Here is a 17,023-nt window from a genome sequence, read left to right as displayed (position 1 = left end):
CCCCTTACAGCTTGCTGCCATCCCAGTTCCCATGTGGGCTGCACCCTTAAAAACAACTGGTTATGTGGAGAAATTAAGCAGCAGCCTACTTGTGAGGGAAACAACATTACAGAGCTTGAGATGATGTTGGCCTTCTTTCCGAAATTTCCTACATTAAAAAGCAAATTTTTATATAAAAGACAGAGGAAGGCAAGAAGATTTATAACATGCATGCCACACAGCACCTCCTTCCCAAGGCGTTGCCTCCTGCACACGCAGGCCCCCAGACCCCACAGGGCGCTCAGCGTTTCCAAACCTGACCCCGACTCTTCGACTGCATCTTTTTACGCTTTTTGCCATTTCCCACCCCGCCAGCGCTGCCCAGCCAACCTGGGTACGGCAGAGCGACCCAGACCCAATTCTCGTGCCTTGCTGTCATCACTCGTAATTAAAATTTCACCTACGTTGACTTTATTGCTGTCAGTGCGGAGCAGAGTACTCTGCCGAGAATAAAACCGCCCCCAAAGGGGGACAAAACCCCCGCCAGCCCCGCAGGCAGCTCCTCGTCACCCGCCCACACGCGGGCTCCCGCCGCGGCAGCCCGTTGGCGTCCCCCCTACACACACACACCGCCCGTCCCACCGCCCCCTCTCTCCCGTCAGCGGCCGTTACCGGCCGGGACGGCCCGTAACAACCGACCGATCCCCTCCCCTCAGGCCCGCCCGCCGGCTGCGGCGCGGATTGACGGCCGCGCTCGCCAACCCAAGGCCGCGCCGCGGTTCGCCCCGCCTACTCCCTGCCCGGCTCCGCCAATCCGCTGAGGCGGCGGCACGGTGTGTGTGGAGGGGCGGGGGAACCCCTCGCGCGGGTGTCAGCGTGCAGTCCCGGGGAAGGGCGGGGCGGGGCGGGTCCGGAGGCGGGTCCCACCCGTCCCGGCCCCGCCCCCCCGCCGCTCCGCCTCCAGCACAGCGGCGTGCGCTCGCTGCCCGCCCCGCTCGGGACGCTGCCTCGCTCGGCTCGGCGGGCGCTGGATGCCGCCCCGGGGAGGACGGCGGAGCCCTGCGACCGGGGTTGCCCCGCGGTAAGTGCGCGGGCGGCGCCGCGCTGCCAGCGGGGCTCGGGCTCCGCCGCCGGGGCAGCGGCCCCGGGGCTCCCGCGTCCCTCCGGGGCTCCTCTGGCAGCGGGGGGGCGGGCGCGGCCCCGGTGAGCCGCCCGGGGACAAAGCACGGGTGCCGGGTCCTGAGCGCGGGGCGGTCGCGGCACCTGCCCCCGCCGGTCCCGGCCCCGGCCGGCTGTGGGGAGCGGTCCCCTCGGGAGCCCGTGAGGACGGTGCGGCTGTGGGGAGCGGTCCCCTCGGGAGCCCGTGGGGACGGTGCGGCTGCAGGCGGGCGCTTTGGACGGAGACACCCGCGAAGCGCCCGGGCGCGCCCGCCGCCCGGCCAGGGTGAGTGAACAAGCCCCTGGCACCGTGGAGGCGAAGGCGCTCGGGAAAGCGTCTGGTGCCCGCCGAGCCGCGGGAGGATTTCCTCTCATGTGCGTGTGCGGGCCCGTCAGCGGCTGCAAAAGTAGATTCACAACTTTGTCGATAAAGGGAGGTCTGAATTTCGGCTGGAGTGCCGAGGCGATGTCTGGTTTTATTACGTTATGGGGGAATTTTGCCGTCAAAGCGGCGGTGAGTGCAGGGCTGAGGCCGTGGGTGTCTCCGCGAGCTGGGAGCTGCGGCTCCTGGAGGCAGGGAGGGTGGGCAGGCACCGGCTGGAAACGGGAGGGAATGGGGCTCTGGAAGAGTTTTGGAGTCGTGGCAACTCCTTCATCCCTCGCTGTCGTCCTGTGCCAGCGGCGGGTCTCGCCGGTGCTAGAAGATGGGGTGATGCCGGGGCACGTTCCCCAGCTCAGCAGTACCACCGGCTGCGTGACGAGAGGGACCTCCGGCACGCCCCGGGGCTGTTGGCCATGTCCCAGAGGGCTCCTTTGGGACGTAAGATGGCAAGAGTGCGTCTGGGACGCTTCCCAGTAGGCCCCTGGTTGGCTGCCACCTGTCCTGCAGGTGCTGCGGGAGAGGGACATGGCCATGGCGGGCGGCGCAGGACGGCTGCGGGGCCGGCACTGCCGGCGGGGCGCGGGTCCCCGCAGGCTGCAGCACCTCGGGCAGGGTGAGCCGCGTGGGGCAGGTAGCAGAGCACCTGGAGCTCCTCCAGCGCCTGCCGCCACCTCCTCGGAGGCAGCCTCAGGGGCGAGGGGCTGGAGGCATCCCGCGGGGCTGGTCTGGGTGGTCTGACCGCCGTGACAGCCTTTCATCTACCCGCGCGGGACGGGACGGGGAAGGAGATAGGTGTCCCAGCAGGTATGTGTGCACGGGAGAAGGGGTGGTATCAAAAAGGCAGAAGCCTCCATACTTCATTGTTTCTCCACCTCTTGAATTCTTTTTTGGTAACAATTTACTGGGAAAGGCTCTGGGTTTCTTGTGCTGAGAAATCGTCGTCCTCGGCATCGAGAGATGTTTCTCCTGCTGCTCGGCAGTGACGGGCTCTCAAGTTAACTCCCTGGTGGCATTTAAAATGCACATCTGTTTTTTTCCACCGCACCAGGCAACTGTAACGTGCTGTCTGAACCTTGTCCCTTCTTCAGAGAACCACCGTGATGCGCAGGCCCTGACAATAAATACTTCAAAAGCATAGGGCACTTTCCCAGAGAAAATAATGAGGGTGTATTTCTAGCACTGATGATCTCTGGAGTAATGTTTAAAAAAAAAAAAAGAAAAAACCAAAACAACTTTTTGGACATTGGTTTCCCATTCATTTGCTTAGCTTTTATCTTTTTTTTCTTTTTTTTTTTTTTAATTTTGTTCCTGGAAAACTTGGAATGACAACTGAATGCCTTGGCCTCACTCTCTTGTTTATTCCTCCCATTTAATTGTTGTGCACTCTTAATCAAAGTGTTCTGTTTTCAGCACTGGTGATGTTGAGAGTCTGTGTAGTAGCCAGTGTTTTGGCTTCAGATGAGGAATGCCAAATCAGAAGAAAATCCAAAAGGGAAAAAAAAAATGTTTTCTTGCAGATATCACCTTAAGAAAAAAAAAAAAGAGGGGGGAAACAAAAAAAGGGTAAAACAAGTATAAGCAAAAATAAGTCTACAAAATGCTATTGAGGAATGTGAGTTGGAGTGATTCTTTTCAGTGGTTTACCAAAAAATTCTGTCAGTGCTCTTTGGACAGGTTTTTTTCCCTAGGGATTTTTGTTGTTAACTAGATTTTTATATGAACATGATAAGCTGGGATAAACACCAGTGATGAATAAATTTGTGTCATCTTTTTTTCCTGAAACAAAAAATCCTAAAACAAACAAAAAAAATTTGTATTCACATATGCTTTTCCAATTTAAGTCTTTTTTGATAGAGGAAGTTTTTTGATAGCAGGTAAGGGCCATGTCATTTCGGTTTTGGTTTTTGTTTTTGTTTTTTTTTTAAAACCAAGGCTGATAGTGCTTTAAAGCTACAGCATTCTTTTATGTTCCCAACACTGCAGGTAAAAAGTATATTAATCCAGTGGTTAACTCTGTATCAGTTAGCTTTTGTAGTAAAGTCGTTGCCCTACTGTTCGTCCAATGCAAGACAATGTAAATTACTTGCATGCTTACTGTGCTCCAGGGTTACACTTCTTTTCTTGCAGAAAGTCCTGTGCTACTGCACTGCTCCTTGGTTATCTTGGTGGTGTTTAGCAGTGGTACCTTAGTTCGTAGTGTGTGATTAGTAACTGAGCACGGACAACTGGTGGTCTCAGCCCAAAAGATGTCCTCTGACAAGGAGCTGCTCCTTGGAGAATCGCACAAGGAAGTAGTTTGCTTCTTGTTAAGCCATTTCATATGCTTGCCTTTTCTTTTTTTTCTCTATTTCCTCTTTTTGCAAAATTCGGCATCACCTCAAAAATGCAGCACTCTCTCTAAAGCTGCTTTTTTGTTCTGTTTCTTTTTTGGGCCATGTCTTCCCATTTCCCCATTGGTTTGCTGAAGCTGATGCTGGCAGTACTGTGTGCAGTCTCTGAAGCTGCATCTAATCAAAAGACCCTGCTGTTTCTGTTAATTTTGTCAAGGTATTGGCAGATTGGCATTTTCACACTTGCAATAGAGGCAAGCTGTGTTCCAGGCGGAGTTTGATCTATTCTTTCTGGAAATCTGCCCACTTTACATAAATCAATATTACCCTCTGCTCTGAATATGTTCAAGACTAGCTGTACGCTTTAGGGGGAAAAAGTTAGAAGCAAACTGATGCAGAAGATGCCTAGTTGGTCTGAATATTTAGACGATGATTCAAATGTCATGAGATCAGCAGTGAACTTTCTCCTTCCTCTAGGGAAGTAAGCCAATTTTTTTTACCTGGTTATTACTGGTAGCAAAGCTATTCCTGCTCAGAAGAGTTCTTTACATGATATATTGGTAAAAGCATATCTGTTCTTATTTGTCCTGCAACTCCAGGTATTGCTTGTGAAGTTATAATGATGCTTTACTTTTTTTCTTTTTTTTTAAAATATTTCATAGCCTGCTTACTTCTAAAACTGTTACAAGATCTTGGTGAGAATAGAAAATGAAGGAAGAGTTTATTCACACTTTCTTGGACAGCTCTGCAAAATATTTCAGAAGGCTTGGTGATCTGTTCCAATTCAGTCCAGCCCAGTTCAAATATAAAACTACCATCACCGTGGAATAACTTCTGCAAAGACAGTCTTGTAGAAGAGTGTGTCCCAGCTGTTGTGCTTCAGGCAAGAGTATAACAGATCTGCTTGGGAGAAATCCTGTTTATAGCCTTGGTAGACTTAAAAAAAGGAATATATTTCCAGTTGGAGAAATAACCGCTTTTGGGTCATGAGACTTTGTGCATTTGCAATTTGCATGATATAGAAAGATGCTTCTCTCCTGAGTTGCTAGTAGAGAGACCAGGTCTTGCTGCTGCTCTCCCTGCACTTCCTAAGACAGTTAACAGCGGCCGGGAAGGAAGCCTCGCTCTCCCTTATTTTAAAGACCTTGCTGCAGCTCTCTGTCTGTACTTTGCTTCTCCTGTTTCCCCCAGATACAAAAGATGAACAGTCTTTAGTAAAGATTGCACTACTTGGCAGATGTGCGCAGGGCGAGCGCTGGAGCGCCAAACTGAAGTATCTTCTGTTGCTGTCCTTCACACTGAGGTACCAGACTCCGGCATTTTCTTTACTGCACTCCTGGCTCTGCGTACGTATGCCCATGAATAAGCTTTCTGTAAGGGTCCATCTCGAAAGAGATTGTCCATGTGTTTGAGTGGAGGCAAGCTTGCTGTTATTGAATGACTATTCAAGCAATTCACTTCTCTCAACCTTTGCAAGATCTCGTGCAATGCTGTCTTGGTCATCAGCTGAGAAAAGAGAGCTTTGCACTTCTGAGCAGGCTTCCTTTGCAGCTGCTTTATGTGAGGTGCGATGGACACTGAGGCTGGCTCACGCCTTGTCCCATGTTTTGCTGGTTCTTTCTTATGCTTCTGCATTTACCTAGGCCAATCGATGCCTTCAGTTGCTACTTACTCATAAACTTTAATTAATGTGCTTGATTTATGAAGCATGAGGAAGCCCTATAAGTGATTGGTAAGCAAGAAACGAGTCCATTAATAGATTATGCAGAAGTAAACAAATTCATTGTAATGAGAAACTTCATGTTGGTAGACAGACAAGATAGGGTACATGCTACTACTTTTGCCAATCAATGAAAAGGCAGGATCAGTTGATCCATTGCTCTTCCCATGTTGGCAAGAGAATGTTTGTCCGCCCAGGAAAAAGGCATGCTGGAAAGGAATTGCATGCTCTAGCTGCAGACTTTACTGTTTGGGTATTGTTTAAAGCATGCACATTGCTAAGTTTTGCATATGCTTCTGATAAAATAATGTATTTTAAAAGGCTGCATGTGTTTGTGTACAAAAATTCAAAGGCACTTTCCATCACTTGGAAGTGATGGAAAAATGTAGTCCCTGTGAGATCCTAATTCGTCCCTTTTTGCCTGGAGCCTTTAATACTCATTGTCTGTTTTTCTCAAAAGCCTCCTGAATTCAGTTTTGGTTTCAGGGAAAGATTAAGCCCAGGTGATTCATGCTGGGCTCTCCTCACAGAGAGCAAACTGCTGAGGGGCTTTTTTCATCCCATGGGAGAGCCACCCTGCGTGGTCCTGCCACCGCTGCCCTGCTGTGGTGTTTCCACGCGCTGTAGGAGCACCTCCTTTGGGGCTCTGTCCTCAGCTAAGCCTTTTTCCTCTCCTTGAGGACTAGTTAGCAGCAGTAAGGTCTGATGTGTGCCCAAAAACGTGAGTCACTTTTACTTGGCTGCCAGAGAACGCTGCCGTCCCTGGGTAGGAGAGTTGTCCCCCGTCTTTTGAGCTTAAAGGACTAGGGCAGCCTACAGACAGAGTAGCATAGCAGCGTGGTCCCAGGTTAGGAATGCGTGTCCCCGGGAATTTTGGGAGATGCCTTCTTCCTGAGGACACCGGCCACGTTATAGGGGGTGCAGAGCAGAAGAGTTATAAACTCAAGAGCGCATTTCATGTTCTAGCGTTCACTCGTGCTGCTTGACGTGAGGCAGGAAAACGTCGCAGCACAAAGGTGGAGCACGGGCAGTCATGCCTAACTAAGAGCTGTGTCTAATCCTGCGATGAAGACTAACAAGAAGGCATTTTCCTCTCTATTGTTAAAGCTCGGTGGCAGCAGGGAGTGCTGCTTGTACAGGAAGAAAAGAAAAAGGATGTTGGTCGATATCTAAGACCAACACTCAGCGATTTTCCCATCTGTCCCAAAAGGTACAGGGTGATAGCTAAGTCTGCTAGGGCTCCAGCCCTGGAGTTTTTGAAGGCATCTCCCATTGTACCTTTTGAAAATCCTAAAGGAAAGGTGGGAGCCAGGCCCGCATCCCATACCTGCGAGAGGACTGCACTCATATCTAAGAGGTGTTGCTAGCAGATGCAGAAGGCCTGCTGCAGTTGCATCTCCCACATCTGTGGACTGAAAGCCAGTTGTCTTTACTGTCAGTGTTGCATCTGTTGCGTAGCCAAGCTGCATTGGTTCTGGGATCCAGTTCTTCAGAGCATTCAATTGACTGGGAGGTGTCTTGGTATTCCTTCTTCAATGGCTTTGAATAGGGGCTTCCTACTAAGTAGAGCTCAGCGTTTGAAGGCAGTTATGTATTCTACCCCAAAAGCAGTGTGTGGGCACCAAATTCAGTACCTTATCTCCTTGTGGCATCCTTGCCCTTGGATATGTCGTGCTAGTCCTGGAGTAACGCTGAGGCAGATACATTTGAAAAGTCAATGTGCTTCTGGGAATTTGCTGCAGGACACGGCCTAGTTGTCCTGGCTCTTGGTTGGAGGTGGCACTTTTCACATCATCTGCAGCCGTGACATAAAGCTATTTAGCTTCAGTCTTGTTTTCTGGCCTGCCAAGCAACTTTTTTTTCCCCTCCCTCCTGATTGATGCATCTTTCCAGAGAAATTTTCATCATCTTGGGGGATAGTCAAAGGAGGTGGGTGGGCACTTGAAGTTGCTGGGAAAGGCTAATGCATGCCATCATTGCATCTTTTACTCGCTCAGGCTCTTTATTACTCTGTTTTGCAGATAATACTGGAGCCCTACAGTATGCCTCTGAGGGGACAAAATACCTGGAAGGTGAGGGGGGTTCTCAGTTTTAAAGCCGCGTTTCATCATGAGTATGAGGCAGCCCAAGTGTGGGTTGCTGCCAAAGGCAGATTTGTTTCAAGGCAGTTGTCTGTCTGTCTTGCTGCAGGACTGCCTTGATTAAAGCTGCTTAAGCTGATTGTGAAACTGCAGCCTAAGAGTCTAGTTGTCTTAGAAGCCTAAGACATCTCTGGATAATGTCTGGAAACTGTTAAGAAGAGTCTTAATGTTTCTGGACAGTTTTTGATGGGACTCTGTAGGGACACTCTGGTAAGGTTGCATCAGGAAGATGCTCAATGCTCATTTTCTGTCAGCTCTAGCAAAACCAGCTTTCCTAAGATGTTTTACTGTAATAAACCTTACAAAGCATGTTTCCAGGTGTTTTTGAGGGAAGCACAGAATTACCTGTGCTTTTTTTCTCTATAGAGGAGGACTTTATTCTGTTTTGCTGCTTTGAGTTGGTAGGTGATTGCTCATTCATCTATTTGCTTTATCCCCTTGAGGTGTGGTTGTGGCAGTACCTAGAGGCTGAAATCAGGATTAGGACCCAGTTCGCTGTGGTCCCACGGACCGATGTGTAAAATACAGCGATGCTCATAAGGCTACGCCAGCCCATGTGCTGTTTGGATGAGACCGGCTTCCAGACAGGCTGGCTGTGGCGTGGCCCCAAATTCAGAGGTGGCAGGTCATCCTCATGCGGTTGTGTATAGGGGTTGCGTGAGGTGGTTTAGCTAGCCATCCTGATGACGACCAAAGCGAACAGTCTCCTCTTCCTCCTCCCTCGCAGGGCTCTGCCACTCTTACCCTCTCGCTGGGGCAAACCTCAGCAATTCCTGCTTTGACCCAGCAAGGGCTGAGGTTCTGCTCTGGTACTGGGGGGCCATGGAGAGAGGAGGCGAAGATTAGGGTTTTTTCTTAATGAGTTTTTATGGCTGTGTTTGAGCTGTTTAATCAGAGGATTCTTGAAATTAATGACAGGCGTGTTTTCCAAAGCTCCGCTGCACGTGTGTTTAGGTAAAATAAACAGGGCTAAATAAGCTGTGCCATCACTCTGGGCACTAATAAGCCTCCTGACTGATACCAGAAGAATACAAATAAATAGCGCCTTTGACTGTTTTATTGATAGACTGCGGGGGCCTTTGACCAAGCAATTACATCTCAAAATGCACTTCTCTGGGAGCTGAAACATGAAGTGATGTTATTTAAAAAAAACCAAAACAACAAAACCAAATAACCTGTAGGGTGTCCCAGAGGCCGATGATTGACTTCAGCTTTTATTAATTCATCTGCAGTGCATTTGCTGGAGCTTTTAGAGTTTAATTGAGGTTAAGAGGTTGGAATCTGTGGTAAACAAAAGAATGGCATATGGGCAGTCTGAAATTGTCTATGTTTAAGTAAGAGCATTCCTTCTGGCCACTTGTTTTCATTGGGCAGTTACTCTTGGCTCACAACTTCTCTTTTTAAAAAAAAGAAGTGTAAACATGCAATGTTAGTTAATGATTCATTATGTTTTATTGCATCCTAACATACCTCTAAAGAAGAGAAGGCTGAGCTGGGCTAGTGTTTGACCTCCCCCTTCAGATTAAGAACGTTGCTTCTTTACCCTCTTAGCTGCTGTGGCAGGGTCCACAAGCCCGTTTGTTTTAAAATGCAAGAAGAAAAACACCTTTTCTGTGTCCTTTCTCACTTCCTTGCTCCCAGGGTCCACAGTTGTTCTCTTAAAAATTCAAATGGACAAAGCAGGTGTGAGACCAGAGGAAAAGCTTTCCAGAAGCTTTGTTTTATAGAGGCTATGGGGAAGTGGGATTCAGTTTCTTCAGTTATCCACAGAAAACTGTGTGCACATGTTTTTCACGGTTGCTTCTTTGTCTTATTTTCGGTTCTGTTATAAGCCGCTTGAACGTCTTCGCTGAATGTGATCTCCCCTTGTGAGTGGGAATGTGACAAGCCAGGGCAGCGGTTTGACAATTAAGACAAACCTCCTTATGTTGGAAAGCCTGAGCTCATACTCCAAGGTCTTTATGCTGTTGATAAAGTTTATGGCGCATATGACATCAGCTGGCAATAATAATGGTGACCTGTTGCCCTCGAGTCATTCTGTAGACATCTGTAATTTATATACAGCTGTTAGTAGTGTGTAGCCTGGAGCCTAAGAGAGCTCATCAGTATAATTATATCGATAAGAGAGAATAAATCAGAGTTTTTCTCTTAATATTTCATTTAATAGAAGCTTTCACCTGTCCCAGGAAGTCAAATGTGTCTTTCCTGCTTGCTTATAATTCAGAGCAATCTTCTTTTTAAAACTCCTAGTTCTTGTTTAATTAAATTCTGATTTTGGAAAAAAGTAATAATAATAGCCTTTAAAACCCCTTCTTTTCATTAATACAATAAATGCAGTATTTTCTACTTCTGTCTCATTAGAGATGTTCTACATAAAGAACTTATATAAAAAAATGCTTTATTAAGAAGCATTGTATATGCTGGCTCAGGGAAGACGGTGCATGGAACAGCTTTTTGTACTTGCAAAAGGACACTTATAGATCTTTTTCTTGTATTTGATTTTAAAAAAAATAACTGTAATGTGTGAGCATGAAATTGAAGAGAGAGGGGTAAATCCAAGTTCTTTTTTCTGTACTGCACTTTGTTTTCTGTGGCAGTTTGCTTTTCCCATCTCCCGCACAAGAGCTTGATTCCGCTATATTTTTCCCCTGAAATAGGACAACCTTTATTTTAAATACCAAATGCTTTTAAAACTTACACGTAATGCACACATGCACGTGTACATATATGTGTGTATGTATGTCGTGTGTTAGCATAACGTGACCTGCTTCCTTGCTGGTTATGATCCCTCGTCCTTGAAGCCATTTTGGAGGGTGAAGGAAAAGCCCTTGCATCCCTTCACAGCCTGTCCGCCGCAGGCGGCCGGTGCCGCGGGTGGTGGGAGAGGACAGCGCTGCCAGAGCCGGTGCCTTTGGCCCCCCTTGTTGGGGTATGTGCCCGTCCCCGGGGGCACAGGGCAGCCAGCAGCCAGCAGCACCTCTGTTGCTGCGCCGGTGATGGGTGTCCAGGTGTCGCTGCCCCAAAGGAGTCGTGCCGGCGTGATTTTGGGGCAGCCAGGGTTTGCTGGCTTGCATCAAATCTTGTGCGGGGATGGAGCGGACCCCATAACTGGTTGGTATCCTGCTGGTTCAGGTCTCTGCCGGCGTTCATCCCTAACCTACCCTTGAGGAGCCTCTCCCCTTCCTTCTGGATTCAGCAGGTGCCATGGGATGCTTCCTTGCCCTGGAGAGCATTGGAGCAGAGGGCTGTAAATAAAATGGCACAAATTGCTGAGCAAACTGTGTCTAACCCAGCTATAACGTGAAGGTTATAGCTTTTGGGTGTAAATTGAGTTTCTGTCTCTTACAGCTGAAGTTACGATAGTAACAGAAGTAAGATGCTCGTGCAGCTTGGGCTCAGCCCTCGGGAGGAGGCTGGCAGTGCTCGTCTCGCAAAAAGTACGAAACAACAGCTCGGCTTTGCGAGTTTGTGTTTCCACCTCCTCCTTTGAGTTGAGGTGTAGAGGATTTGGGTTCAGCAGTTTCCCTGGGACCAAGAGCGGAGAGAAGGGGAAGACAGCTCAGAAGTCGTCCGCCACACTGACAGGTGCCTGCTGACGGCTCGCTGAAACCTCCGCTTTGGGCAGGAGTGAGGTACCCGGTTGAAGGATGGGGTGCTCTCCCCTCCCTCGTGGGCTTTTTCGGGAAGCCATCCGTGGTGTCATCTGCCTTATCACTTACATGCGTCTTGAAACCTTGAGTCTGGTAACCTCGCCTTGTTATTCTAAGGAGACCCGGTTGCTTTGTGCTACTCTCCTGGGACTCACGGGCTATTTAAAGGTCGACTGCCCAGTTTGTGCTGCAATGCCGGTGGAAACGTTGACTGTGGTGCTGTAAAACGGATGAGTTTGGTTTTTTTTTAAACAGCGAGGAGGAAAACATCCCGTCGAACACGTGCCGTGGGCTGCTCCCAGCGCCGGCAGGAGCGTGGCACTGATCCTCTCACCTTCTCGGCAGGTGCATGGGATGAAGGGAGCCTGACGCCCGCCCGGAGAGGAGACCCTGGCCCCCACGGAGCCGCCCACCATGAGCAGGGCGCTGCTGGCCGGCAGGATGCAGCCGGAGAGCCGGAGCGTCTGCGTCTTCCTGCCCACCCGGGAGCAGCTCAGCCTCGCCGTCGGGGTGAGTGGCCGGGAGGCCGCAGCACCGCGGCTGCGGTTCAGTTTTGTTAGCTCCCATTGTTCTCCCAAAAGCCTGGTGCCTGTCTGCTGACTGAAAGGCTATTAGCCAGCTTAGGGTAATTGGTGGTTCATTTTCTAATTGGGCAGCTTCAGCTCATTTGCAGAGTTCCTTAGAAGTCCTGGTTGTGTTTTTGGACAGGGGGAGTCCCCTCTGCTCTTTTTTTTTTTGTTATTCCTTTTTTTATTTTTTCTCAGTGTTTTTGCCGCTAATAATAATCTAGCAATTTTTTATAAAATTAGCAAGCGTGCCCAACACATGACCGTTTCTCTGGCGTTTGAGCTATTTCTGGTTTTGATAGTCTGCAGATCTCTTCAAAGACTCTAAGGCAGAGTAAACAACCATTGAGGGGTTTTCTCCCTCCTTTGAGTACTTGTACTCAAAAAATAGAGGTAAGTCGCTTCATTTCTTTGATCACCGCCTAAGTGTGTGCGCACAAGCGACAGCAGAGCCAGGTCAGCTGGCAGCCCAGCGTGGCACGATGTCCACCACGGCGCGGTGCCTCTGTGCAACGCCAGCTGCTCCTTGAACTTGTGAGAAACTGAGCTGACAGAGGCACTTCACGTTCAGAGGACAAGCTAGCCCGAAAGATAAGTGCTCTCTTGTGAGCGTGTGCCTGCACTCATGTGTGGGCTGGGGAGGTTTTGCTTTGTTTTGGGTGGGGTTTTTTTCCCCCCTCTGGGATGGGGAAGGGGAGAAGACAGTTGAGGTGAACTGTTATTTTAAGCACTTGATTGAAACGGTGGCTTTTGAAACTATGCATGCTAATCTTCAAAATCCATGTAGGAATTTTCCTACCTGCTGTGCTTAAGTGTGGCATCGCTAACTGAAACAGCCACGAGGGCTGGATGGGACAACGCTCTAAACAGCAAAAATCTGGGGTGCTCTGCTTATAGGTTACTGGTTCAAACCCAGCCCATCTACTGCCCCAGAAGGCTTTTGCAATCTGCTGGCTTTTTTGCAAGCCACAAAACAATGATTTAATTAAGTTCTTGGCAGCAGGTACACAGGTCTGGGTAATGGTCTGTGGCGGCTGACCCTAAATCTCACCTTCTTATAGCTTTTATCAGGGAGGCTAAAGATCCGAGATAGCGGAGCCCTCTCTGCCGCAGGGAAGGTGCGGACTGGCGTGCAGGAGGGCGGTGTGCCGGCAGGGCTGATGCCGTCGCTGCTCCTCGCTGCGCCCGTGCCTGAGCTGAGCGCACGGCTGATCCTCCACCGCTGGGTTACACTCCATCGTATTAAGTTTAGGCAGCGCTTAAAGCATATGGTAAATCCTGCTTACTTTCAGTTTATCGTAAAATCATAGAATCATTTAGGTTGGAAAAGATCCTTAAGATCATCGAGTCCAACCATAAACCTAGCACTGCCAAGTCCACCACTAAACCCTAAGATGTCCCTAAGCACCACATCTACGTGTCTTTTAAATACCTCCAGGGTATTTAATAAGCATAAGAAATGGTCTTTCGCATTGAGCACTAGCAGGGACGGAGGGAAGGTGCTGTGTCCCCCCCCCAGTTCCTGCCTGCCGCCCCTCCAAAGAGTTGGGGCGCCTTGAGCATCGCCGCCTTGTCCCACGGAGGGGTCTCTGCCACAGCACCCCTCGGTAGCCCTTCTAAAGACATTTTCCCTCCTCGCTTCTGCTGCCCCTTGCTTTGGCAGCTGGGAAGTTGAGAAAATACGTATGTGGAGACGCCTGTGTGTGAAAGGGAATAGCTGCCTGGGCCAAAACATGAGACCTTAACGCACAGTTGTGTCCTAATTGCATAGAGAGTGAAACATGACCTGTTACAGCTGGGCAAGTCACCAAAACCAGCTTTTCATTTGGCTTCTGTCTTTACCACAACACCCCTTCAAAACAACAACAAAAATTAAGATTTCGCAGCTGGAGAGATTTTTTTTTTTTTTAAAAAGAACATCAAGGCTGTTTTCTAGTGATGATGGTAGAACCCAAATTTAATTAGCACAACCACAGATGATACTTTGTGCATTTATTAGAATAATAATGCCACTACTTAATATTTCCAAAGCCTTTTAACCTCTTCAGTGTGGAATGCAAATACTAAACAAGCTTGCAGCTCAGTGAGGTAGGTAGGAATGGTTATCCTTCCAGCAGAATAAATTATAGATCCTTCCCGTGATAAGCACAGTGTTTATGCAGGTAATTCCTTTCTCCCCCCTCCCATATAAATTCCACCCTTCCAGATAAGAGTTTACCTATACGTGTTTTATGTGGTCACATGTAGATTGAAGCCCACTCTTTAAAATGGATTTGTCTTATGCCCTTCACAGATAGTGCTGTTGAAGAGAGAAGAGCAGGAGCCATTTTAAAGTCTCTTCCCCCATAATTGGGTATCTCTTAATTAACTTTGGTGTCCCCCTTTCTGGATGTATAGACAAATTTGAGGAGATGAGGAGGAGGAAACTGTCTTGCCGGGACCAACTGTGAACATGAGGAGAAGCAGAGCGGTCAGGAGAACTAGTGGGTGCTGAGCTCACCAGCCGCCCCGAGGATGGCGAGGCGAAGTGGGAGGCTTCTGCTGGGGAGAACGGACATCAGAGCACAGAGCAAAGCAGTCTGCCTTGCTCGGGCAGCCCCCGTGGGGAGATGGAGTATGAGCACCGGGGAGCTTAAGCAGGCTGTGAGTGGGAATGATGCAACTGAAAATTGTATCGGTTGCACCAAAGATCTTGGAGAGGTATCCAGTTTGTTCAGTTTTGTTTATCTGCCAGCATTGTGGCTTATCCCCCTGATAGTTTTGAACCTGTTGATCAATATCAACTAGTTTTTATGACTAGGTTTCTGAAAATTTTCTGGACTGGTAGCAGCTGAATAGAGAGACCTATCCTAGCGAAGGTCCGGCTGCCAACGAGGGGAGCAGAGCAGGCAGCCACCCTGCCTGTGTTTGGGTAGTTCAGAAGCAGCCCTAGCAGATGTTGCTCCTTGCCTAGCTGCTGGAGAAAGGGTGGGAGCGTGAACAGAAATTTTTGGAGGGGAAAAGTCTGGTGAGGTCCTGTGTGTTGGTGAATAGCAGGCGTAGGTCTGAAGTCTTTCAGTTGTTCTATGAGCAGGAGAGCTGATGTTTTAAAGCATATGGACTAAGAAAAATAGAGGTAGGTAACCAAGATGTGTGAATATTTGCACATAGAATGACCCTGGAGTAGCAGTTGCCTTCTGTAAACTTGCACTTGACTTGACTTTGGACTAAATTTCTTGTGTAAAGAAGCCCTGAGTCTCACATGGGGCAACGCTGAGTGTCAGGGGAAGGAATGATTCATGGCGTGTCTGGGATGGAGCTTGGCGCAGGAACCACACACAAAGGGAGGAAAGGCCAAAGAGAAGTGCACAGATGAAAAATGCAAAGAGAAGTGTTGGTTGCTTTGAGCAGGGAAGGCAGGAGGAGGTAACAGTGATTGCAAGTGTAATCGGTATTGCATAGCCTTGAAGGCTGGGAGTAAAACTTGGTACAGGAGGGACGTGCCACAAGGAGAATGGACAAGGTGGTAGCTCGCATACCTGCTGTGCAAGAAATCTGATTAAATTACTGCTTTCGAGCTGAGTGTCACAAAACATTGAAGTGCTCAGTTTGCTAGAACTAAGTATCTTAAAGCAGGTTTTTCTTCCCTTAGGTGTGAAAGCATGCCACTTACAAATTCAGCTAATCGTATAGCTTTTACACAGTCCTGTGCTGCCAGTGACTCTTGTATGCACATAACCATTCTGGCCAGGGGTAGGTCACCTCTTCCTTAGCGAGTCCTTCCCAAATAGGAGAACATGCTCAGAGCCTGCTTCCTTGAGAAAGGAGGCAGATCCGTGCCCAACTTTCCCTTCCAACTGTGTGTTCTTGGCGGCTGAGCAAATACTGCATTTAGGTGTGAGACGGTAAGGGTGCAGTCTCCCACGGAGACGCAAATGAGACCCAGATGTGGTTCTGGGCCTTATCAGAACTGTGCACTACCTCCTCCCCTCCCAAAGCACATATATGCACACGCATGTGTGTATTGGTATAGCACAGGTTTCAAAGCTCCCGATAAAGTGGTAGTGAGTGGCTGGCTAGTGATGCCTTGTCAAGCAGAAGAAAATGAGTACTTATATGACCTCCAGTTTCCCATTGTCCATGTCTAGTGACATGGTACGTCCTGGGGCAGGGAGGGGAGCGCAGCTGGTTTCTGGGGTATATGGCACGCCTGCACTAAAAGGGTTTGAAGAATTATGGTGGTGATTAGTTTGATGGCGGTGATTAGTTTGTAAGAGAGTTCTGTAGTTGACTTCTGCCCTGTCATCTTTGCTGCTGTGAAGGTAGCACTGCCCTGTCCCTCCTTGGGAAAGCTGCTCCTGCCGCTGCTTATCTGAATCCTCCAGCAGCGGTGTACAAAATTCAGAGGTTCTGGCCCATTTCACAGCTGCAGCTGGTAGCACCCAGGGCTGAGCTGAGCTTGTCTGTGCTGGTGGTGTTCTGCTCTCCCCACCTGCCCTTGCTCAAAACTCCTTCCCCTATGCCTCTGAGGGTTGGGGGGCTTGGGGGTTTTGTTTGTGCCTGTGGTTGTCTGTCTGTCTGTGCTCCTGGGGTGGTGCGATGGGGTGGGGGAAATGAGGCTGTAGGTGGGAGGACATTTAGTGGGGGAATTTTCCGATCATAGTATACATGCAGGTCTGCACATGCAGGTAGCCAGAATCATGCTCTTGCTGGAGGAGCCTGTGCTCCGAGCAGCCCTGCTAGAACAGCGCATTTGGTCGCTGTGCCGCAGTGCCACGGCGCTCTCTTACCCTGCGCCGTGCTTGCAAATACTGCCCAGCCTCTGGTCCCCTGCGTGTGCTGGCAGCTCCGCTTTCCCGGTGCTTCCCCAGAGCGTGCACAGCGTTATGGGGGGCGAGGGTACTGGCAGGTCTCGGTATGGCATGGAAATGGGCAAGACCTTATATAGGCCGTTGGTGACAGCTTCAGAAGATGAAGATGTTAATTGCTGTGTGACCAGGAGTCAGCAGGGGACAGAACAAGCTCTTCTGTGTGAGCTACAGAGCAAGTTCATCTCTAACCCACAAGCTATTTCTGCTCAAACCATGCAATCTTGGGTTTGTTTGTGTACTTTTGTTT

The 17,023-nt window shown here is 49.2% G+C and overlaps 1 protein-coding gene across 2 annotated transcripts in view; it reads left to right on the top strand.

Moving 5' to 3' along the window:
- The first annotated feature begins 978 nt into the window (after positions 1 to 978).
- The window catches only part of FRMD1 (FERM domain containing 1), a 44,169-nt gene continuing 28,124 nt past the window's right edge, over positions 979 to 17,023 (top strand). Inside the window, exons 1-2 of one of the 2 annotated variants that reach the window (XM_075146342.1) lie at positions 979 to 1,060; positions 11,706 to 11,870. In XM_075146342.1, the coding sequence (XP_075002443.1) occupies positions 11,775 to 11,870 (96 nt within the window). In that variant the 5' untranslated portion in view covers positions 979 to 1,060; positions 11,706 to 11,774. Of the gene's footprint in view, positions 1,061 to 11,273; positions 11,871 to 17,023 lie in introns of those variants that run through there. The other variant, XM_075146343.1, reaches the window with a different exon arrangement.

This window comes from Calonectris borealis, chromosome 3 (genome assembly GCF_964195595.1).
Source record: "Calonectris borealis chromosome 3, bCalBor7.hap1.2, whole genome shotgun sequence".
Taxonomy (NCBI): Eukaryota; Metazoa; Chordata; class Aves; order Procellariiformes; family Procellariidae; genus Calonectris; species Calonectris borealis.
Note: the sequence above shows the minus strand (reverse complement) of the source record. Positions and strands in the feature narration are given on the sequence as shown.